This window comes from Oncorhynchus kisutch, linkage group LG14 (assembly GCF_002021735.2).
Source record: "Oncorhynchus kisutch isolate 150728-3 linkage group LG14, Okis_V2, whole genome shotgun sequence".
NCBI lineage: Eukaryota > Metazoa > Chordata > Actinopteri > Salmoniformes > Salmonidae > Oncorhynchus > Oncorhynchus kisutch.
This window is the reverse complement of record NC_034187.2, coordinates 52,800,140-52,823,257: the sequence shown is the minus strand read 5'-3', so window position 1 is coordinate 52,823,257 and position 23,118 is coordinate 52,800,140. Positions and strand designations below refer to the sequence as shown.

The 23,118-nt window shown below is 44.0% G+C and overlaps 1 protein-coding gene across 1 annotated transcript in view; it reads left to right on the top strand.

Moving 5' to 3' along the window:
• The window catches only part of LOC109903703 (syndecan-2-A-like), a 32,796-nt gene extending 10,942 nt beyond the window's left edge, over nt 1–21,854 (top strand). Inside the window, exons 2-5 of the mRNA XM_020500572.2 lie at nt 14,077–14,191; nt 14,659–14,828; nt 14,974–15,103; nt 19,510–21,854. Of these exons, the coding sequence (XP_020356161.1) occupies nt 14,077–14,191; nt 14,659–14,828; nt 14,974–15,103; nt 19,510–19,673 (579 nt within the window). The 3' untranslated portion in view covers nt 19,674–21,854. The remainder of the gene's footprint in view (nt 1–14,076; nt 14,192–14,658; nt 14,829–14,973; nt 15,104–19,509) is intronic.
• Nucleotides 21,855–23,118: the final 1,264 nt, after the last annotated feature.

The following is a 23,118-nucleotide window of genomic DNA, read 5'->3' as shown; positions in this document are numbered from 1 at the left end:
CCGCAGAGTTACCAAAACATATTTAAAGCTGTTGCATTAGAGAGCAGCTTTGTTCTACGAGCATCTAGCCATCGGAGGTTTAGGTCAATGTTTTAATGTCTCTATGATGCACTGTTGAGTAGTCTATGACTGTGCAAACTCATAAGGCCACTATCCCAGCTCCCAGGGCCTTGCTGGGATCATGCCTCATTAATCGGCTATTACATTAATATTGGCTTCCCACTCTTCATAAGTTGCCGCTTGACTTGAGCATGCCTTTAAGGTTGTTATTGTTTCCCATCTTACCTCATAGTGCGGTCAACATTTGTAGCTTGCGGTGAGTTCTGGTGCCTCAGTGTGAAACTTTAGACCTGTCTCTGGATCAGTGTTTGAACGTAGCGACGGGGCATGGCTACCCCGACCAGGTAATTACTAACCCCCCTGGTCCTGGATCACTGTTCTTGCAGGTTGTGCTGAGACCGGGTCGATGCTCCAGTTATTTTTTTTGTGCCAGCGCCAGTTTGTGTCCTCTGCTGGTATTAGCCCTGTATACTGTGATCAGAGTCATCCGTCCCTCCCGTAACACCATTAGTGTGTCCTCCTGCTTCTTGCCTCCTCCCTCTGCCGGTACTGACTGTGTGTCCTCGCTCCCTTCATCCCAACCTCCCAAGCTCCCAACCTCTCGCCATTTATTTTCCCCTTCCTCCTCATAGTCAGCATCATAGTCAGCATCATCGCCAACATCATAGTCAACATAATAGTCAGCATCATATTCAACATCATATGCAACATCATAGTCAGCATCATAGTCAACACAGCATCATAGTCAGCGTCATCGTCAACATCAGTCAGCATCATAGTCAACATCACAGTCAGCATCATATTCAACATCACAGTCAGCATCATAGTCAACATCATAGTCAACATCATAGTCAGCATCATAGTCAGCATCATAGTCAGCATCATTTTCAACATCATAGTCAGCATCATAGTCAGCATCATAGTCAACATCATAGTCAGCATCATAGTCAACCTCATAGTCAGCATCATAGTCAGAATAATTTTCAACATCATAGTCAGCATCATAGTCAACATCATAGTCAGCATCATAGTCAACATCATAGTCAGCATCATAGTCAGCATCATAGTCAACATCATAGTCAACATCATAGTCAACATCATAGTCAGTATCATTAGTCAACATCATAGTCAGCATCATAGTCAACGTCATTGTCAACATCATAGTCAGTATCATAGTCAGCCTCATAGTCAACATCATAGTCAACCTCATAGTCAACACAGCATCATAGTCAACATCATAGTCAACCTCATAGTCTGCATCATAGTCAGTATCATTAGTCAACATCATAGTCAACCTCATAGTCTGCATCATAGTCAGTATCATTAGTCAACATCATAGTCAACATCATAGTCAACATCATAGTCAGTATCATTAGTCAACATCATAGTCAGCATCATAGTCAACGTCATTGTCAACATCATAGTCAGTATCATAGTCAGCCTCATAGTCTGCATCATAGTCAACATCATAGTCAGCCTCATAGTCAACACAGCATCATAGTCAACATCATAGTCAACATCATAGTCAACACAGCATCATAGTCAACATCATAGTCAACACAGCATCATAGTCAACATCATAGTCAACCTCATAGTCTGCATCATAGTCAACACAGCATCATAGTCAACATCATAGTCAACCTCATAGTCAACATCATAGTCAACACAGCATCATAGTCAACATCATAGTCAACATCATAGTCAACCTCATAGTCTGCATCATAGTCAGTATCATTAGTCAACATCATAGTCAACATCATAGTCAACATCATAGTCAACACAGCATCATAGTCAACATCATAGTCAGTATCATAGTCAACATCATAGTCAGCATCATAGTCAACGTCATTGTCAACATCATAGTCAACACAGCATCATAGTCAACATCATAGTCAGTATCATTAGTCAACATCATAGTCAGCATCATAGTCAACATCATAGTCAACATCATAGTCAACACAGCATCATAGTCAACATCATAGTCAGTATCATTAGTCAACATCATAGTCAGCATCATAGTCAACGTCATTGTCAACATCATAGTCAGTATCATAGTCAGCATCATAGTCAACGTCATTGTCAACATCATAGTCAGTATCATAGTCAGCATCATAGTCAACGTCATTGTCAACATCATAGTCAGTATCATAGTCAGCATCATAGTCAACGTCATTGTCAACATCATAGTCAGTATCATAGTCAGCCTCATAGTCTGCATCATAGTCAACATCATAGTCAACATCATAGTCAACACAGCATCATAGTCAACATCATAGTCAGCATCATAGTCAACATCATAGTCAGTATCATAGTCAACATCATAGTCAGCATCATAGTCAACGTCATTGTCAACATCATAGTCAACACAGCATCATAGTCAACATCATAGTCAGTATCATTAGTCAACATCATAGTCAGCATCATAGTCAACATCATAGTCAGCCTCATAGTCAACACAGCATCATAGTCAACATCATAGTCAACATCATGCTCTCAGAGGAACTTGCGTCATCACCCCTATGGCAACTCTATCTCCACCTCCTTTTCCCCCCTCCCTATTCCTCGCAGCCCACCCTCTTCGTACTGTCGCCCCCCCCTGACTCCCCTGAACTCAAATCCTCTTAAGGGAAGGGTTGGATGGGAATTCAATTGCTGCGCTGTGAGGGTTGAAGTAGATCAGCCACTGAAGCAGTGAAATCGCCCCTCCCACCCGTCCACCCTCCCTCATACATATGGCTTTTATTTCTCCAGATAAAGGCCCATTTGCAGCAGTGTGGCAGTGAGAGATAGACTGAGCTTTGGCAGGTCATAATTTTTTCGGCACAAATAGATAAGTGGGTGGGGAAAAGGCCATATGTGTAAATGAGCTTGAGTGTGGGTGAAAGAGCATGAACTTTTCCACATCCCACCGGTTCATTCTTAAGTTTTCTTACGGTAAATGAAAGGAATAAGATTGGAAATGATGCTAAACTCTGAATGCTAAATACATTTGGAAAATAATCTTGTTACGTCAACACAAAACTGTCCATGCCTATAAAATTGGATGTTATCAATTAAAAAGACAAAAAAGTCGAAAAGACAAAAAAACTCAAAAGTCACATGCAATCTCCATTGCGCCTTGACTACCCCACCCCCCCCCCCATTGAGCCACTCTTCTGCTTTATGTTGTGAGGAAGACAATATGACATTGTGGTCAGGTCACCTTTGACCCATCGCTCCTAGAAGCTCTTTCATGTCACGGCCCTTCCTGGCTGCATGGGGTTAATGAGCTGGCTCTGAAGAACTCATGAGTTTCCTGTTAAGAAAAGGTTTAAAAGCCTGGATGGAAGCCGGACAAAGGCGCTACTTACAGCTACTTTTTTCACCACTCTGGCCGAGGCTTAGAATCTGGATTCAATTCAACTTTGAACCAGCAGGTAATTTATCCATCACGCCCCCCCCTCCCTGGATGCCATAGCTCTTTTAGAGGCCCCGGGGAGAACCGAACACAAAGGCTTTGAGCGATGCTGATTGAAGCCATTGCCTTTATCCTGACACGCTGAAGGGGATTGCAGACTGTTTGAAGCGTGAATGAGAAGTGCCTTGTGACACGATGGCAACAGTGGCATGGATCAGAGGTAATTTAATAACCCTGTACAGTAAAGGCCCATTAACAAAAATCGGAGTGCACACGCGAGGGAGCGCGTGTCCCTGTGTCCCCCCCCCCGCGGCCCTGGTGTTAGCTCCTGTTTTACGTAACTTGTTTTCATGTGAACAGTTTGAATCGAGTCCTTGGAATATAAAGCTGAATACTGTTGAGAGGATTTGGTCCAGTCGCTGTTCGTGTCACAGTCAAAGTACACACCCCTCTTCTTATTCCAGCAATGCAGTAATCAGGAGTGAATCTTTGGTGAAAAGTATCCATCCTCGTCCATTCCCTCCCTCTGGCTCATATTAAGATATAAGGAAAAAGCAAAGACCTGTTTTCCCTCTCCGAGAAGAGGACTTGGCAAGTCCTCTCAGCATTCATCCTCCGATAGCTTTTCATCAGGCAGGAATGCCTTTCAGTCGTTGACAGCTCCCGGCGGAACGGTACGGCGCTCCGAATCTGGACCACACGCGGGCCAGCTGAGCCTGTGGCCCGTGTTCAGGGAGAGCCCAATCGCGCTCGAGTGTTGCATATCAAGCCAAAGAGATGAGCGCTTTGAACAGAACCCAAGGCCTGTTTCCTGCAATATCCATCCTGTATACTCGGCCTAATGTGTACAGGCCCCCGTGACGAAGAGCCAATTATACCTGCCTGGGAGCAAAAGTATTAATTTCCTTATTTTACCAGAAAAAGCAGTCCTCTCTTCCACCTGTAGGCTCAAAGCTAAGTCAGACAATATTAATGTGCTGCAGGAGAAGTCAGAAAGGTGTAATCTACGTCTTTGAGGCCAGAAGGCAAATTAAACATTTCCCCCCCAACCCGGGCCCCCAGGGATTTTACTACAGGAATGGAAATCCGATCTGTTTTATATTAAGATCAATGAGTCATGGGAAGGTTACTCAGACTTGGGGAATGAGCTCTTGGGAAAGTGCACATTTTCTTCAGCGGGAGCGTCTAGAGCCGACCGCGGGGCAGGCCTTCTCATTTTCCCCATGATTGAGATTGAAAGCGCCTCATCTTGCTTTAATGTGCCTCTAGCCAAAAGTGCATCAGTAGAGGTTTGGCCTGGCTATTAATTAAAGGTGAAACTGATGACGCCTGTGGAAATGTGTGTGTGTGTTCAAATGTCTCCTCATATTCTTTCTCTTTTGTGCTCTCTCTCTCTCTCTCTCTCTCTCTCCCCCCCCCATCAACCTCTCTTTAGGTGATATGAGCCAATGATTAACTGGCTGGAGGACTAATTCAGTCTATATAACCTTTAAAGATCACATTTGTTAACCGCTCTTCCACTCTCGTCCTCATGCTCATTTGACTGGAGACGTTTGAGGACCAACGGTCATTGCCTTGTCGCTGATAATGTGTTACTTTTCGGCGAGCTGGAATGTGAAAGGAAGGACCGTTCAAATCTTTACTGAAACGTTCCTTTGTGAGAAGGAATGTGTTGCTGAGTTAGTCAGGGATGTGTGATATGAACGCTAGTGCGTCTCCAACGTCATTCAGACAAGTCAGAACCGGCCAATTGGGTGAATTTGCGAACACGGCACGCTACTTTTCCACTTCAGACGATGTCAATTAGAGGGTCAGTGGTTTGCTTGAGGATTGAAACTTTTCTAAGCCCCCCTTCAACCTTTCTCCCCACCCCTGTTGAACAAGCAACATCCTCCCCTCACAGAGCTGCCCCCTGAAGAGGCGTACCATTCATGTTGATACGGGCACCATTTTGACTGGCCCAGTGGTATTTGTGAGGGTAGTGGACTTGATGTATGGTAGTCAAGCCAGAACGCCACTCCTGGATATAGGAATTCTAGAATACTGATACCTTTTTTTTGTTATAGCTAGAGGTCTTAGGGCTATTGAATATGAGACTTGTTTTATACAGGCCTAAGCACTTAAAACTACCCCGTGCTTGTTTCTGTTCAGCCATGCCTGTTACAGCCTCCTATTTCCACTGTGACTTGAGGGAAGGAACCTGTTGTGCTGCAGCAAATCTTTCAGTTTCCCTCCTCACAAAAAAATGACTCGCAGGTGAAGCCCATTTCCCAGCGTATTGGGTTTCCGAGCTGACAAAGAACCTTGGGTTTCCAGTGCATATCAAAGCTGTTTAACGGGGCTGAGGAATTTCCCAATTCCCACCCGGGGGCAGGTAGTATACCGAACGGTGGATTTGGGAATCCGTAGAGGGCTGTGTGCAGAAAGAACTCTTGTCACGGACTACGGGCTTAGATGCCACAGAGCTGAGGTATTCACTGAAAACTCGACATGTTGAAACCACATGAGCCACGTTGTCTCTTATTATTTTATGGGTGCTGTGTGGGGGGGGGGGGTTCACTGAAGGGTTACATTAACTTTATATTAGGCTCATCAGGTGCCTCTGCGGATGAGTCAAGTAGACAGGCTTTAATTGGTATTCTGGTAAACTATTTCATGGTCTGAGATGGAAGTAAATGAGCCATAATGTGTCGCAGCGTGTGAGCGCTCGCAGGCACACACCGAGACCGCAGCGAGATTGGGGCACATTGGCTTTTCTTATTTTGTCATGCCGAATGTCGTAAATAGGATTGCACAGGTAGGGGTGAAAGCGAAGTGTACTCTATTGTCCCGTGGCCAGGCTATCAGTGCGCATCTGTTTTTCGTTGGAAACCATGCAATTGACTCTCTTCCACTCAGGAAGCAGGGGAAGTCATAGCTGGAGTGTGTTGTGTCTTATTGGGCGTCTGTAGGAAAAACGTTGGATTTGTTTTGGCACTCGCTCAAAAGAAAAGTATTTTGTTTTAAAAAAAAAAGTATTTTGTCTGTCTCTGTGTTATCGGCTTCTTTATGATTCTTGCCTCGTGTTATTTATGCAGTCTGAGGTAGATGTTTCCTCAGTGTATGTGAGGAGGGAATTAGTCAAACTCTCTGTTCTCCTTTGTGAGACTGGCATTTTTGCCAAAACTCCCGAGGCAGGACTTATTTCAGTCAAACTGTAACAAATGTTGCTTATGCAGCTTGTGTTTGTTCACATATGGATGTAGTTTGAGGTGGTTTGAGGTGCTTGACTGGACTTTGACACATTGTTTGTTAGGATGACTAAATCAAAGCTTTACGCTGAAACTTTTTAATGGTCCCGTGTCGGATCTTGAAGGCCTTTTTGAGGGTATTGAATGTCCTACCTTTGTGGCGAACTGAAACGGGTCAAATGGTTCTGAAAGTACTGAGCGTATTTACCCAGAAGTATGGGGTGAACTGATCCAGGTCCATAGAGCAGCAAGGTCTGCTGGTTTTCATTTCAGCGCAGCCTCAGACCGTTTACTCAATCTTTACGAGGACATAAAGATCTGCTAATGAAGCCGTAAATGTCTGCTCTCCGCCGTCCACAGCACCACAAAATAAAAAGGTAAACCCTCGTCTCAACGCAAGTGTGGCACTGCTTTGAAACAGGAAAGAGCACCTCAGCTGTGTTCATTTCAGTGTTTACCTTTCAGTTTATTACGAGTGATAACGGTGTGGATTCAAAAGGTATATACTGCATATACTGTCAGCACTCGTCTGTCTAGCTCCTCTCAACTGGGTCTTTCGTTTTCCAATTAGGATTTTAAGTCTTTATATTAGAGGCCGACCGATTATGATTTTTCAACGCCGATACAGATACCGATTATTGGATGACCAAACACCCGCTACCGATTAATCGGCCGATTTTTATTTATTTTTTATTTGTAATAATGACAATTACAACAATACTGAATGAACACTTATTTTAACTTAATATAATACATCAAATAAATAATGAAACATGTTCAATTTGGTTTAAATAATGCAAAAACAAAGTGTTGGAGAAGAAAGTAATATGTGCCAATATGCAATATGTGCCATGTATGTGCCATGTAAAAATGTGTGCCATGTAAAATATGTGCCATGTAAAAAAGCTCACGTTTAAGTTCCTTGCTCAGAATATGAGAACATATGAAAGTTGGTGGTTCCTTTTAACATGAGACTTCAATATTCCAAGGTAAGAGGTTTTAGGTTGTAGTTAATATAGTATTTATAGTATTATGTCATATACCTTTGACTATTGGACGTTCTTATAGGTACTATATTGCCAGTGTAACAGTATAGCTTCCGTCCCTCTCCTCGCCCATACCTGGGCTCGAACCAGGAACACATCGACAAAGGCCACACTCGAAGCAGCGTTACCCATCGCTCCACAAAAGCCCTTGCAGCGCAAGGGGAATAACTACTCCAAATCTAAAAGCGAGTGACGTTTGAAACGGTATTAGCGCACACCAGCTAACTTGCTAGCCATTTCACATTGGTTACACCAGCCATTAGGCTGTTAGGCTTGAAGTCAAACAGTGCTGTGCTTGCGATGAACTGCTGGCAAAACGCACAAAAGTGCTGTTTGAATGAATGATTACGGGCCTGCTGCTGCTCAGTCAGACTGCTCTATCAAATCAGACTTAATTATAACATAATAACACACAGAAATACAAGCCTTTGGTCATTAATAAAGTCGAATCTGGAAACTATAATTTCAAAAACAAAACGTTTATTATTTCAGTGAAATACGGAACCGTTCGGTATTTTATCTAACGGGTGGCATCCCTAAGTCTAAATATTCTTGTTACATTGCACACCCTTCAATGTTATGTCATAATTACGTAAAATTCTGGCAAATTAGTTCGCAATGAGCCAGGCAGCCCAAACTGTAGCATATACCCTGACTCTGCATGCAATGAACGCAAGAGAAATTACACAATTTCACCTGGTATATATTGCCTGCTAAACTGGATTAGTAGTTATAACTAGTGATTATGATTGATTGTTTTTTATAAGATAAGTTTAATGCTAGCTAGCAATTTACTTTGGCTTCTACTGCATTTGCGTTACAGGCAGGCTCCTCGCTGGAGTGCAATGGTTAGAGCTTTGGATTAGTTAACTGTACGGTTGCAAGATTGTATCCCCTGAGCTGACGAGGTGAAAATCTATCGTTCTGCCCCTGAACGAGGCAGTTAACCCACCGTTCCTAGGCCGTCATTGAAAATAAGAATGTGTTCTTAACTGACTTGCCTGGTTAAATAAAGGTCTAAAAAAATTAATTGTCCATTCCGATTAATCGGTCGACCTCTACTTTATATACTTTAAAAAAAGAATAAGAAGTTCAATCATTAACCAGAAATCCCTATCATGAATGCATTATGTTGTGCTATTATGCGTGATGCAAAATGGAACATGTGGCAAAGTGAGCTGCTAGCAACAGAGCCAGATAAACAGATTCTGTTTCCTGGATTTAGGCTGCTTCTCATGGTAAATGTCACCCCCCACGCACACACACACACACACACACACACACACACACACACACACACACACACACACACGCTACAAAGCTGTCCCCCACACTCCTGGAATAGCTCTAGGTCACACAGTCTGGTTTTGATTTGTGTCAACTTCCTGCTGTAACAGCCCCTGCCCTCCAGTGTCTCAAAGACGATCGATTAGTTCCTTATTATGATCCCCGGGAGGGCAATAAAAGTTGAAGGTTCTGAAGAGCGGCTGAGAGACGACCCCAGCCCCACCACCCTAACTCCCCCTCCTTTCCCCCACCACCACAAGCATTTTGTTTATTTTCTGGGTCCCTGTTTGAACTCCACCTCCATTGGTGCAGCGTTGGTATTTTTCAACTCAATTTCTCAACCCCCAAATGCATTCGACAAACAAATCCTCACCGGCAAACATACATTATGAAGCTAGCTTCCTGCTGGTTTGTTTAGTGTTAGCAGGTTCTAGCGTTATCCTACAAAATGGCCACCGACCGATGCCAACCTAGCAGTCCGTTGTTGTTGTCGGTATCTCTTAATGCAATAAGTTACACACTAAATTCCACATAGGACCAATAGCAAGAGTCAACTCTTAACTTCTTGAAACACTTCACTATTGAAACACTGCATCTTGAACCCAGCCATTTTAGCCCACTCAAGCTAATTGCTCTCGCCCAGTCACCCCCCAATCTTTTCCTCCCAGCCAGGTCGGCCACAGGGAAAAGCCGTAGCCGTCCATCCATTCAGGGCCGATAACAAACCCAAAAAACCTGTAAACGTGCCAGTGGGAGAGAGATGGGAAGGAGGCCAGAGTGGTGGTAGTATTGAGCCGTATGGATCTGCGGCTCGCTGAGTTTACAGATAAACTCACAGCTACCTGCACTTTATTATTTAGAGATTAACACAGAGACACCCAGGCCTTTTCTCATTCAGAAAGTCATCGACGTTCAGCAGGCCCTACTTTTATTTGCCATGAGAGGAGAGAGGAGACCGATTTCTTTTGATAGTACAGCGGTAGCCAATGGTCTTACAGAAGAGGACAATACTGACCGATGACCATTGATCGCTTAATATAGCCTGGACACTGTACTGTGAGGTACCATAGGTGGCATGAGTGGATATTCTCATGAAACATGAAAGGACGGCATTGCAAGTCAAGTGCTTTCTGATGTCATTGGGCGTCGCTCGCCCTCATAAGGAAATATTTTAGAGCAGGAGCAGAGCACCAGACCGTCGAAGAATGTCTGAGGCAGTGTCTGCCCCCTGTCCCCTGTCTCTTGTTTTCCACTCCTGTGAAGCCTTACTGTGTGTCCGTGTGTGTGCGCGTGTGTCCGTGTGTGTGCACGTGTGTCCGTGTGTGTGTGAGCCCATGCGTGTGTGTGTGAGCCCATGCGTGTGTGTGTGAGCCCATGCGTGTGTGAGTGTATTCATGCGTGTGTGAGTGTATTCATGCGTGTCTGCATACCTTTGAGGAACACTCTTTTTCTCCCCCGTCTCTCCCCCGTGTCTCCCCCGTCTCTCCCCCGTGTCTCCCCTGTCTTGGGGTGAGTTAATATTGACCGTGTACGAAGTGAATGCAGTGTGTCAATGCGGATTAGAGATGGGGCAAGATGGCTCATCCAAGCTACCCTACACTACACCCACGACCCTTAGCCACCCATCCCCTACTCTAACTCCCCCTCCCCCCCACACACACACATACATACAATAGCGCTAGCTCACAGCTAACTGCCCAAGCCATCGAGAGAGCCTCTTTGGCTTCCAGACACCGCCAGGCATAGGTTTGGTGGTTTGACAGGCTTTTAGCAAAGCAACCTGCTGGCAACAGATTGTCTACTGCAGCACATAATCTCTCTCTCTCTCTCTCTCTCTCGCTCTCTTTCTCTCCTCTTTCCTCTTTCTGCTTCTCCTCTCCTCTCTCCTCCCCCTCTCTTCTTCTTCCTCTTGTCTATTATGTTTCTTTCCCTAGACAAGGTCTCTATGGAGACCGACTGCATCACCACCAAGCCTCCTGCTGGCCACTAGTTGTTCATGAGGAGCAGACAGACAGTAGGAACTGCTGTAGTTCAGTTCTAATAGAAGCCACAGTGCTGCCAGACCCTTGTTATCGCAGTCTCTCTGTCAGTCAGTCAGTCAGTCAGGCGCACGACTAGGTGCTGCTCGTTGCTTGTTAGGGTCTCGGCTAAGGCTCTGATTGGCTTTATTCATACCAGTGGAGAGGGATTGTATGTTTTGTATCCGACCGCTCTCATTGTGTTAGTTAGGGTCATAGCTGGAGGTGGAGAATGACTACGTCATTAACACTTTTGGGGGGGGGGGGGGTGCATGTGCTTGAAGCATTAACCGATGTCTGTCCGTACTCTATAGAGACCTAGAATAAAAAAATATTTAAATAGACCTGTGTAACCAGACTGGAGTGGAGCTCAGGTGGACACGGACTGATGTGCAAACTGAGCCAGTGACGGCCTCTGATGCAGTTGTGGTCAGATCTCGGTGTTGTCGTGGAGGCTTCTGTCACCCATTATGGAACATCTCATCCAAGGCGAGGCTGCAAGTCCTACCAACAAAATATAATCTACCACTCTGGAACCCTGCGAACCATGACCCATTTTGTATTCTACATGAGTCAAATGTAATGGAGTCCATTGCCCATGTGGTGAATGGCTGCTGGTCACTAAAGGATTGGTGCTTTGCTAGACATGACCGCCTTGTTGACCTGATAGCCAGAGAGTAGTAGTCTCACCAAGCACACATACAGAAACATTCTTGTGTACGGGGAAGCTGGTGTGACGATGATGATGATGATGTGTTCCTGTGTGTCAAATATTGTTGTTGTGGGGGGAGGCCAGGGGGAAGGGCTCATTCTGGAAGTGGGCTGCTCTTTTGACGGCTCCATGGAGCAGGCCTTTGCCAGGAAGCTTCTTAAATACCAGCCCCGGGTGGCACGCTTGGACAGTCTCGGGTGGAGGTGCAAGCTGGTGGGGCTGATATTTGGCAGTCTCGGCCACGTACACAGGCGTGAGGCGCGTGGCCTCCAGACTGTGGGCCTGACAAAAACTAGGGCAAAGCATTTGGCTAGGTACTGCTCTGTTTCAGCTGTCGTGGGCAGCCTGGCTATTTGGAGAAGGATGTGCTTTCTGTACCCTGGAGTGTCATACATACAGGGACCTTTGAAATGTTTGGATCCTTTTTTTAATGCAAATTTGATTGGTGGATTCAAAGAAAGTATTTCAAATGCGTGTGTGTGCGTGCGTGTGTGTGTGTGTGTGTGTGTGTGTGTGTGTGTGTGTGCTTGAAGCCTTAACAGATAGACTCTAGAGCCCTCGTCTTTATAAAGAAAAAGCCTGCTTGGAAGAAAGCCTTTATGTCTTGAGTTGAAAGAATGCCAGTGCGCAGTAGTCAGATCATGTGTAGAGCAGGCTTTGTTTGTGAAGAGCACCACGAGGGGGAACAGCATTAGGCTGTAATAGCCTAATTGCCATTTAGTTGACGAGCAGAAAGAGAATCGGTGCCCTGTCTGGCCTCTCACTTTCTGTGGAAAGAAAGTAAACAAACACAGAAGACACTATCTGGAAGGAGAAGAGGGTTTCCATACACGAGAGAATGGTGTAGAAATAGAATTACTAGTAGCCTAATGTTTCTATGGGGATGGCACTTCTTTGTTATGGGGTTCTAGGCTTGGAACTCCCAGCTTGTGAGAATAATTCAAAGGCAAGTCTTCCTGGAAGGTCCAAAATGTCAATAGTGATAAGGGGGCAGGAGTTTACTGACAATTTCCGCTCTAGAATTAATATCTGATTTGATTCACTGCGTGCTTGCCCTTTGTACACTATAGCAGTGTCATTGTTTAGCGTTTCTTTCTTCATATTTGTGATGTATTGAATAATGTGTGTGTGTGTGTGTGTGTGTGTGTGTGTGTGTGTGTGTGCTCAGTTGTGTGCTCAGGCATAGTAAAAAAGGCAACCTTGCAAGGACAGACAGACACACACACACACAGACAGACAGACAGACAGACCGACCGACAACACAAACCTACTACTTTTCTACCTTTATCACAGCTTCCTTCCAAAGAAAAGAGTAATCTCTTATGTCAGGCCCTCCGAAACTCTTTCTTCCCCGGCCTTTTCTGGAAAAGCACCGAGTGTAAAATCGAATCCCAGTTCATTTCGTGTCAGGTTTATCAGCACCTAGTACCACCACCACACAAGCACCTTAGCAACGCTGGGATGATTTATTGTTGGCCCTCTTTTGTGGCCCTTTTCTTAAGTAGCATCAGTATGGAGGGGACATCACACCCGGGCTCTGAGTGAGGTTGAATGGAGGTTGGTTGGTTGGAGGTTGCCATGGAGGTTGCCATGGGGCCTACCCAGCTACCCAGCTATTCCACATGCACGCACACAGCAATGGCAATGTTTTGTCCAATGTGCAGTCATTACACAGAGTTTCTATGATGTTGTGTGTAAAGGAAATTGAGGATGGATGACATAACATTTTATTAACTAGCATGCTATAGTCTCGAGGGGGTTGATGCCTTTCCAAGTCACACAAACAGCATAGTTCAATTTCAGCTTCCCTATTGGCTACTCTGTTTAAGCTGTAAGACAAACACACACACTTCTATGGACTTTCACCTCCCGGCAATGATGGCGGGCGGGGCTAGACGTCTAATTTAATGCTCATCTGTTTAGAGAGGGGTGTTATATCTCTTGAGACAGTGATATTATCCAGCGCGGTTTATGGAGACAAGTTTCCTCGGAGGTACACGGACTACGATGTTCAAGCATATAACAATGGTCCTACCTGGCAGAACATTCTGTAGTTCCCGAAACTACCAATGCAACTCTTTTTGGGGCAACTACGCCTTTGAGTCCAGTGATAAGAGCGTTGGCGTTCACTTTTCAATGAAACTCAGTGCCTCCTACCAAAGGTGAGACCGTAGTATCCATGAATGTGTTCACCGCTAGAAGTATTTTCCAAGACAAAGTGGTGGCTACAGGAATGTTATGTCAGACTCGCACACTGAAAAGTGGTCTCTTTACAGTCTAAATCCTCCAACACTTAGTCTTATGTTTCTGTTGTTCTCCCTTTCAGATAGCGGACGCGGCCAAGTCATCCTCCGAAGTGGACGACCTTTTCATTGACGAGACAGGGTCCGGGGGTTACTACCCCGAGGACGACGACGACTTTAACTCGGGGTCAGGGTCAGGTAAGAGTCTGGTCACCGTAGCCTTCAACTGGGTCAACACGCACAGGGAGGCAGGCTGGCGGACACAAACAGTCACTGCTGTATACTGTGTCTTTCAGAACAGGCATGTCTGTCAAAACTGAGGTTTCACTTAGGTATCGAAGCACCTTTTACGAAACGTTTTAACGACAGGCAGGCGGCCAAAGCAAAGCAGGCTATGACAACTGTAGCGAACTCTTGTTTTTACCTCACATTAGCTCCACCTCATCCCATTCGGGAATATCAGGAGGTGGCTTTTGTCTGTTGCAATTGAATTAGGAATGCGAATGTAACGTACTTCTTCTAAAAACAAAGGTCTTATGAAAAAGCAGGATTTCACTTAAACACAGACTCAAACGACCTTTCACCTTCAGCAGACATTAAAGTGAAAGTGATTGAGTTCCGGGGAAGTAGTACAAACAGTGCGATCTCTTCATCTTGCTCTGCAGGCATTGGCGAGGAGGTGTTCGAGGAGGCGGTGACCGTGAGCACGCTGTACATTGCCCCCAAAGCAGAACCCACCAAGGACTCCACCAAAGACTTCACTCCTAGAGTGGAGACAGACACGCCCAGAGAGGACCTGCCAATGCAAACGCCCAGGAAGCCAGTCCGAACAGAGGTGAGGGAACAGAACAACCAACCCATACACCAGACTATTTAGACCGGCCCACTGAGCTAAAGATGGACCAGCCCATTGAGCATTATGTTGGTACAGAACCCGTATGTATCCCTCAATCTGTAATTCTTTCATTCTCTCCTCCCAGCCCCCTGTACCCGTCACAGAGGACGAGCGTAAGAACCAGATCACCAGCACCACCGGTGTCCCCAGCTCCCCCCTGGAGCCCATCGAGGTGCGTTCGGAAAACCTCTTCCAGAGAACAGAGGTGCTGGCAGGTATGTACAGAAACCACACTGGGGTTTGGTGGTTTGGACAGTGGACACAGGATGCAGTCCTTGCATCTGCTTCTACACATCTACACTAGACTACTGTTTGTGATCGACTAGAGGTTGATTATGAGTTGTGAGCTTTTAAATAGGAAATTAGGTTGAATATGACCAACCAGGTTTCCATCTAACCTTTTTATGCGCCTAAAGTACTTAAGCTTTATGCTATTTTCGAATATATATCGAGGGTCTTATTCGGGTGACATGGCGATCGATACTTGGCTGCTGTTTGACAAATACAAATAATCTTGCTCTTTTGTATGTTTTTGTTTTCACAGCCCTTTTACTTTTTCTCCATTTAGTTGTGTTACAACCTGAATTTAAAATGGATTAAATAGAGGTGTTGTGTGTCACTGGCCTACACACAATACCCCGTCATGTCAAAGTGGAATTAGGTTTTCAGATTTTTTTACAAATTCATAGAATTGTTTTGATCTGAAACGTCTTGAATCAAGTAATACATCTCTTCATTATGGCAAGCCCAAATAGGTTCAGGAGTAAACATTTGCTTAACAAGTCACATATTCAGTTGCATGGACTCACTCTGTGTGTAATAATAGTGTTTAACATGATTTTGGAATATCTACCTCATCTCTGTACCCCACACATACAATTATCTGTAAGTTCACTCACTCGAGCAGTGAATTTCAAACACACATTCAACCACAAAGACCAGGGAGGTTTTCTAATGCCTAGCAAAGAAGGGCACCTATTGGTAGATCGATAAACATGAAAAAGCAAACATTGAATATCCCTTTGAGCATCGTGAAGTTATTAATTACACTTTGGATGGTGTATCAATACACCCAGTCACTACAAAGATACAGGGGTCCTTCCTAACTCAGTTGCCGGAGAGGAAGGAAACCGTCTCAGGGATTTCACCATGAGGCCAATGGTGACTTTAAAACAGTTACAGAGTTTAAACTGTTGTGAACTGCTGTGAAAGCTTAAAACTGAGGATGGATCAACAACATTGTGGTTACTCTACAATACTAAAAGAAGGAAGACTGTACAGAATAAAAAATATTCCAAAACATGCATCCTGTTTGCAATAGGGCACTAAAGTAAAACTGCTACAATTTTGCAAAGAAATCAACTTTGTCTGAATAAAAAGCGTTATGTTTGGGGAAAATCTAACACATCACTGAGTACCACTCCTCATATTTTCAAGCATGGTGGTGGCTGCTTCATGTTATGGGTATGCTTGTCATCAGCCAAGGGAGTTTTTTAGGATTAGAAAACACGGAATAGAGCAAAGCAAAAAATCCTAGCCACATATGACAAGCCAGCTAGAGTCATAGTATGGATGAAGCCTGAGCTAGAATGTGAAGCTAACTGAAGCTGGCTTTATAAAAGTAGTATACTCAGTGCTTTCCAACAGATGCTGGGAGACAAATTCAGCTTTTAGAAATACAATTACCTAAAATACAAGGCCAAATATACACTGGAGTTGCTATTCAAGACGACATTAAACGTTCCTGAATGGCCCAGTTAGTTTTGACTTAATTCGGCTTAAAATACTTGAAAATGGCAATTTGACAGAGCTTGAATCATTCGTGTGAATACTTCTGTAAATGAGATATTTGCTCAAATAAATGTAAAAAACATGTTTTTACTTTGGCATAATGGGGTATTGTGTGTAGATGGCAAAGAAAAAAATGGATTTAATCCCTTTTGAATACAGGCTGTAACATGACAAAATGTGGAGTAAGTCAAGGGGTTTGAATACGTTCTGAAGGCACTGTAGGTAGCCTATCCGCACTGTATCTGCGTGCTGTTGGCTAGAGGGCATTTGCCAAGTCCAGAGTGAGCACATTCGCTGTATAACACAATTGTTTTTGTGACAACACCATCAGTAGAGTTCAAAATGCGATCGAAACCCATTTCACTTCCTTTTTAATTCAGTACATGTTTTTATGCAGATTTTTGAATACTCACACTAAAATCTGTCTCCAATTGGATGGAAACCTAGCTACTGTCAGGTAACTGGACTGCCGTTTGAATTCTCCACTGAGTTCTTGAGTACATCTTTGATTATGAAGTAGGTCAGGTGCCATGCTTGGATCGATGACAAAATGTGTCTACTTGATGTCAGGCACATTTAGTTGGTTGCATCTTCGCTACATCTTTTATCTTTAGGCACTTGTGCAGCAACTTCATCTATGCTCTGCAAAGGGACTCTTGATGAAAACACCTAATCATCTATAATACAGTCGTTTTAACATTGATGTTATACATTTAGTTTATTTCCTGATCATTCCTTAATCGTGCTGTTAATAGGTCAGGGTAGTAATGGTGCAGTAACACACATCTAAGGGCAAGGGGGATTTCTCCCCACGTCTGTCAAGCTCTCTAAGCTCTCTACAGCTCCTGAAAAGAACCAGTTTAATATATAAACTAAATTACCCCTCAGTGGGACCTTCCAGAGTTCATAATGCGGTCTGCTCCAATTTAGTGATAATTCCCCGGCTCTAGCGAAATGCGAACTAGGGAAATGATCTGACTGGAAATCACACTCACTGATGCAGTTTTCCCTTCAGTGTCAGAGATACACATGTCGTGTGCTACAAATGGATTGCTACTTTAGGTCTGCTTTGTTGTGACAGCCGTCTGTTAGTTCCTGGGAAGAAGTGAAATGGATGAGGATGAATTCGGACGTCAATATAGTTGTGCTGGAAATACACTACATGGTCAAAAGTATGTGGACACCCCTTCAAATGAGTGGATTTGGCTAATTCAGACACACCCGTTGCTGACAGGTGTATGAAAATCAAGCACACCACCATGCAATCTCCATAGACAAACATTGGCTGTAGAATTGCCCGTTTTTTAATTGCTCAGTGACATTCAACGTGGCACCGTCCGTCATGGGATGCCACCTTTCTAACAAGTCAGTTCGTCAAATGTCTGCCCTGCTAAAGCTGTCCCTGTCAACTGTAAGTGCTGTTGTTGTGAAGTGGAAACATCTAGGAGCAGCATCTGTCCTCGGTTGCAACACTCGCTACAGAGTTCCAAACTGCCTCAGGAAGCAACGTCAGCACAAGAACTGTTCGTAGGGAGCTTCATGAAATGGATTTCCATGGCCGAGCAGCTGCACACAAGTCTAAGATCACCATGCGCAATGCCAAGCATCGGCTGGAGTAGTGTGAAGCTCACCGCCATTGGACTCTGGAGCAGTGGAAACGCATTCTCTGGAGTGATGAATCCCGCTTCACCATCTGGCAGTCCGACGGATGAATCTGGGTTTAGCGGATACCAGGAGAACGCTACATGCCCCAATGCATAAAATTTGGTGGAGGAGGAATAATGGTCTGGGGCTGTTTTTCATGATACGGGCTAGGCCCCTTAGTTCCAGTGAAGGAAAATCTTAACGCTACAGCATGTAATTACATTATAGACAATTCTGTGCTTCCTTCTTTGTGGCAACAGTTTGGGAAAGGCCCTTTCCTGTTTCAGCATGACAATACGAGGTCCATATAGAAATAGTTTGTCGAGATCGGTGTGAAAGAACTTGACTGGCCTGCACAGATCCCTGACCTCAACCTCATCGAACACCTTTGGGATGAATTGGAAATGCGACTGCGAGCCAGGCCTAATCGCCCAACATCAGTGCCCGACCTCACTAATGCTCTTGTGGCTGAATGGAAGTAAGTCCTCGCAGCAATGATTCAACATCTAGTGGAAATCATTCCCAGAAGTATGTGGAGGCTGTTATAGCTGCAAAGGTAGGACCATCTCCATATTAATGACCATGCTTTTGGAATGAGATGTTCGACGAGCAGTTGTCCACATACTTTTAGTCATGTAGTGTGTATCCCACAAACATCCATCCAGTTAGTTGCCTTTGCGCATTTGGATTTTTATGTTTATTCCAAAGTTTGACATTTCTAAAAGTTACACCCAAACTTGAATATTTGTCTAACTAGTGTATTTCAAAATTGTTCAAATGATCTACCTTGTAGACATGTGAGGCGCAGACTTTTCAAAGTCTGTCTGCTAGGTATGCAACTTTTTTCATTTGTTTTCAATTACTGTCACGTTGGCCACATCCACTGAAACCCGGGCCTTGACAAGCCTGTAAATACTGTGGATTAACTCAATGTAAAACCCAGAGACCAGAAGGCCCAGCCCACTGTGCAAACAGACGTGGCTAGCTAACCTCCTCCTGTCCTCGATACCTCCTCCTGTCCCCGATACCGCAAGATCTGGGAGTAATGTTGAGTAGCTTGACAGGTAGATTGCTTACGAAAGGGTACAGTGCATTCAAAGTTCCCTCTCTAGATGCTGTAAGCTTCAGTGCCCTCTGAATAGCCTTTGACCTCTAACCTCTGATCTCTCCTGCTCTCTGTCCACAGCTGTCATTGCGGGCGGAGTTATTGGCTTCCTCTTTGCCATCTTCCTCATCCTCCTCTTGGTTTACCGCATGAGGAAGAAGGATGAGGGCAGCTACGACCTGGGAGAGAAGAAACCCTCTGGGGCAGCATATCAGAAGGCCCCAACCAAGGAGTTTTATGCCTAAAGCCCCGCCCCCTCGCGAGAAGATTGACAAATCACAGTGACAGTTTATGGCAGTCCATGACAACGACAAAAGCTGTTAAATTACAACAACAACAAAAAAAGTTAAACATTTATTGATGAAAAAAATACATAAAGGAAAGCTTTTGCATAGAGTATTGTAATTAAGACATTTTCTTTCTTCTTTTTTTAAATGAAAAGCCAAGCATTGCTTATTTTATGGCAAATCTCAGTGTATTTAAACATTTTGTGTATTATTTGAAAAGGCTGAAAAAAACTAAACAAAAAACACAATCTGTAAAGGTGAGAAAAACTGATTCCATCTGTCTTCTGTCAAAGGAGCTGTTTTTAGTCACTGACTACTATTTAACTGTAGCAGTATGTATTTGTAAAGAATATTTTTAAAAGTGGAAATAATTGAATATAATTATTCTGTATCAATCCTACTTCATATTTTTTTTTTTTCATTTTTGTCCTAGCATGTCTGACATTGATCTCTAAAATGTGTATTTCATTAATTTATCTTTTTTTTCTTCTCAGATGTAAAAAAAAAAATGCCTTTGTAGTTTTCATGAAGTACTTTGGTCTTCATATTAACGCTGATAACGGTCAATGTAAATGTTTTCCCTTCAGGTTACAATGTTTATTTTCTTGCTCTCACACCCATCTAGTGGAAAGTGAGCGTTTAATTTAATTTTTGTGTGTCTTGTTTTGTTTTCTTTCAATGTTTCTCTTGGTCAAAACCATTTCTTATACAGCGTACGTGTTTATAATCGGGAATCGGTCTTTAAAAGCGAAGATGTGGCAGGGGCTCAAGAAAAAGATATAAGATCTACTTTACAGTGTGTCTTGTGAATGTTTATTTCATTTGATTTAATTGCATACAACTTTTCACATTGCACTTTCACTGCATTGCTCCTCTGCTGGTCTCGTTCAGCTCAGAGTGTTTAATATATTTGGGGTTAAATTTGGCTCAGGGGCGTTGGCTCCCTTCCACCCCCAATATTTCCCCCTAGTTTACTTTGCCTGTTCCACCTCTGACTCTCACCCCCAGCACTCTCTCCATCTCCTCATGGTAATCAGATTGGACCAGAGCCAATGGACCTGTCGGCCCCTCCCCTTTGTCTCACTCCACTGTGTTGCCAGCGCGCCCAGTGTTTTTGTCTCCCCGTGTCGCTGGTTTAGTCAGGAGATCCTTTCTGGCAGCCTGTTATGTACTACTGGACACGCACCAGCTGCCAATTGAAATGAGTCAGCTCTGTGCGGATGGCGGCGATGTTCCCAGTGGTTCAGTACCAGTTGTTAAGAGTGAAATGGAACTTTGGATCCTTTTTCTAAAGCTTCAAGTGTTGTGGTTAGTCAATGCATCTGGATTTGAGCTAATCCCAATACAGGTGCTGGTCCGCAGAATTGCTCTGTTTACCAGGGAAGAGCTTTCCTGAGAGCGATTATCAGACAGTGTGAGGTTGGTTACCAAGCACAAAACATGTACCAACAAAGGTACGGGATTTTGACCTGTTGTTGCCGTCACCCTTTCTCATTAAAACGGTCCCCTCTGCATGAACCTGCAACGAGGAGAAAGGTACAACAGATAGTGAAGTTGCCTTTTGAGATGTTGGGCTGTACGGTAATGTGAAATAGACGTTGTCATCTGAACTCCTACCACCAATCTGAGGCCATCCTCCTCCATGCAACCCTTCCTCCTCCTCCTTCCCCACTCTGCTATACCCTCAAGCTTCTGCCCTCTACCTGCAACCCCCCCCCCCCCCTCTCTCTCTCAACTTATCATAGAAAGGAAGGTACTGAACTGCATAAACAAAACCCAAAGACGGTATTCTCACCATCACTATACATATTCCCATTATGGCCACATTTCTTTTATTGTTTTAAAAAATATATATATTTTTATTTCTATTAGAGCTCTGACCATTGAGTCCAATTGCTTATTAGTATATGAAAAGATATATTATATATACAAATGTATATTCACCAATGTTTTAAACCTTCAAAGTGCCTACCATTTGGAAATGTACTCGCTCTCTTGGAGAGAATAGGGAGGTGCGTACATTACACCAGGGGGGTGATGATAATGACTGGCATTTTTTTTTTGTCTTACAAAAGCAGACAGTATTGTACCTATACGTTGAAACAACACTACTGAATAAACATTGTGGCCTAATATCGATCTCAGTGTCTTTTCTCTTCACTGTTTTTCCTCCCTCAGGCCACAATCAATGACCGAGGAATAGTGTATACTGGTTTCCCAAGATGCCTTTTTACAGATGCTGACATCTAGGTAATGAATAACATCAACTATATACCATAAAAGCATACATTACTTACCCGTCAGCACATATATCGCCACCCAATAACCGATAAATAACCATTTGGCTTCGATTTGGGATTATCAGTGTGATGACTAATCTTTATGAGCGATGGGCGGAGCATTATCATTTTACTGAACTAATCTGAATGGGCTCTGGATTGAGATTAGTATAATGGGGATGTAAAGTGCTAACTAGGGGATTATCCTGCATTTGGTTTCCATATCTGTTACAGTAGTGACATAGTGCTCCTGAGGCTTCCAGATCCGTCATAGATGACAGGTTAAAGAGCATCTGAAATCTTGGCTTAGAGTGCCAGCGCACTACAAACTAGCATGCGATCAAGGTTAGTTCATTCAGAATGGGGCTACTCACGCTCCAGTTGAATAATGGCTGCGAGGACCTCCATGCTTCAAAGTGTTTGGGATTGAAGAAGCCATTTGTATTCTCTTTGAAGAAGTGGGAGGATGCGGGATGTGGGTGTGCTATAGTTGTTAGCGTGGGAGAGTACCGTATGTGAGTTTGTGTGTTTTTTCTTGCTTGATCAATGGGTCAAGGAAGACATGCTATCACTGGTTGAAGCACAGGTCGTTTCGCTGTATGAATACGCTTCTCTATACAGGACAAGGTCGTTATATGTCAGTATGTGATATTTGCCATGAAAGCGATACATGTACAACACATTGCAAAGAGAGGCATCTCAATAGAATAAAGCAGAGATCCAATAGGATCTCCGACACATCCATCCAGTTTCCCCACTTCTGTTTGTGTGCGACCACAATGTATAACCCCCTGAATGGTTGACTCTGTTGATGTTTGTGTTGGGGTTAGTGTCAGCGTGCATATGTCAGAGCGTGGAACATAAATTCATGACCCTCTCAGTAGGAGAGAGAGTAGGGAAAGGGGTTTAGGTGGATGTCGAAAGAGGACAAAAGCCACTCCGTCTCTCTCTATCTCTCTCCCTCTCTCACTCTCACGCTCTGACACAGAACTAATTCAATAAAGAGGCCGGCCATCAACTGTTAGTGAGCACCAAACCATGCAGAAACTTCTAGGAAATGGCGTCCAAAGTAAACACGCTGTCAAGCCTCATAAGGACTCATGGCTGGAGGCTAAGCCAGGGCC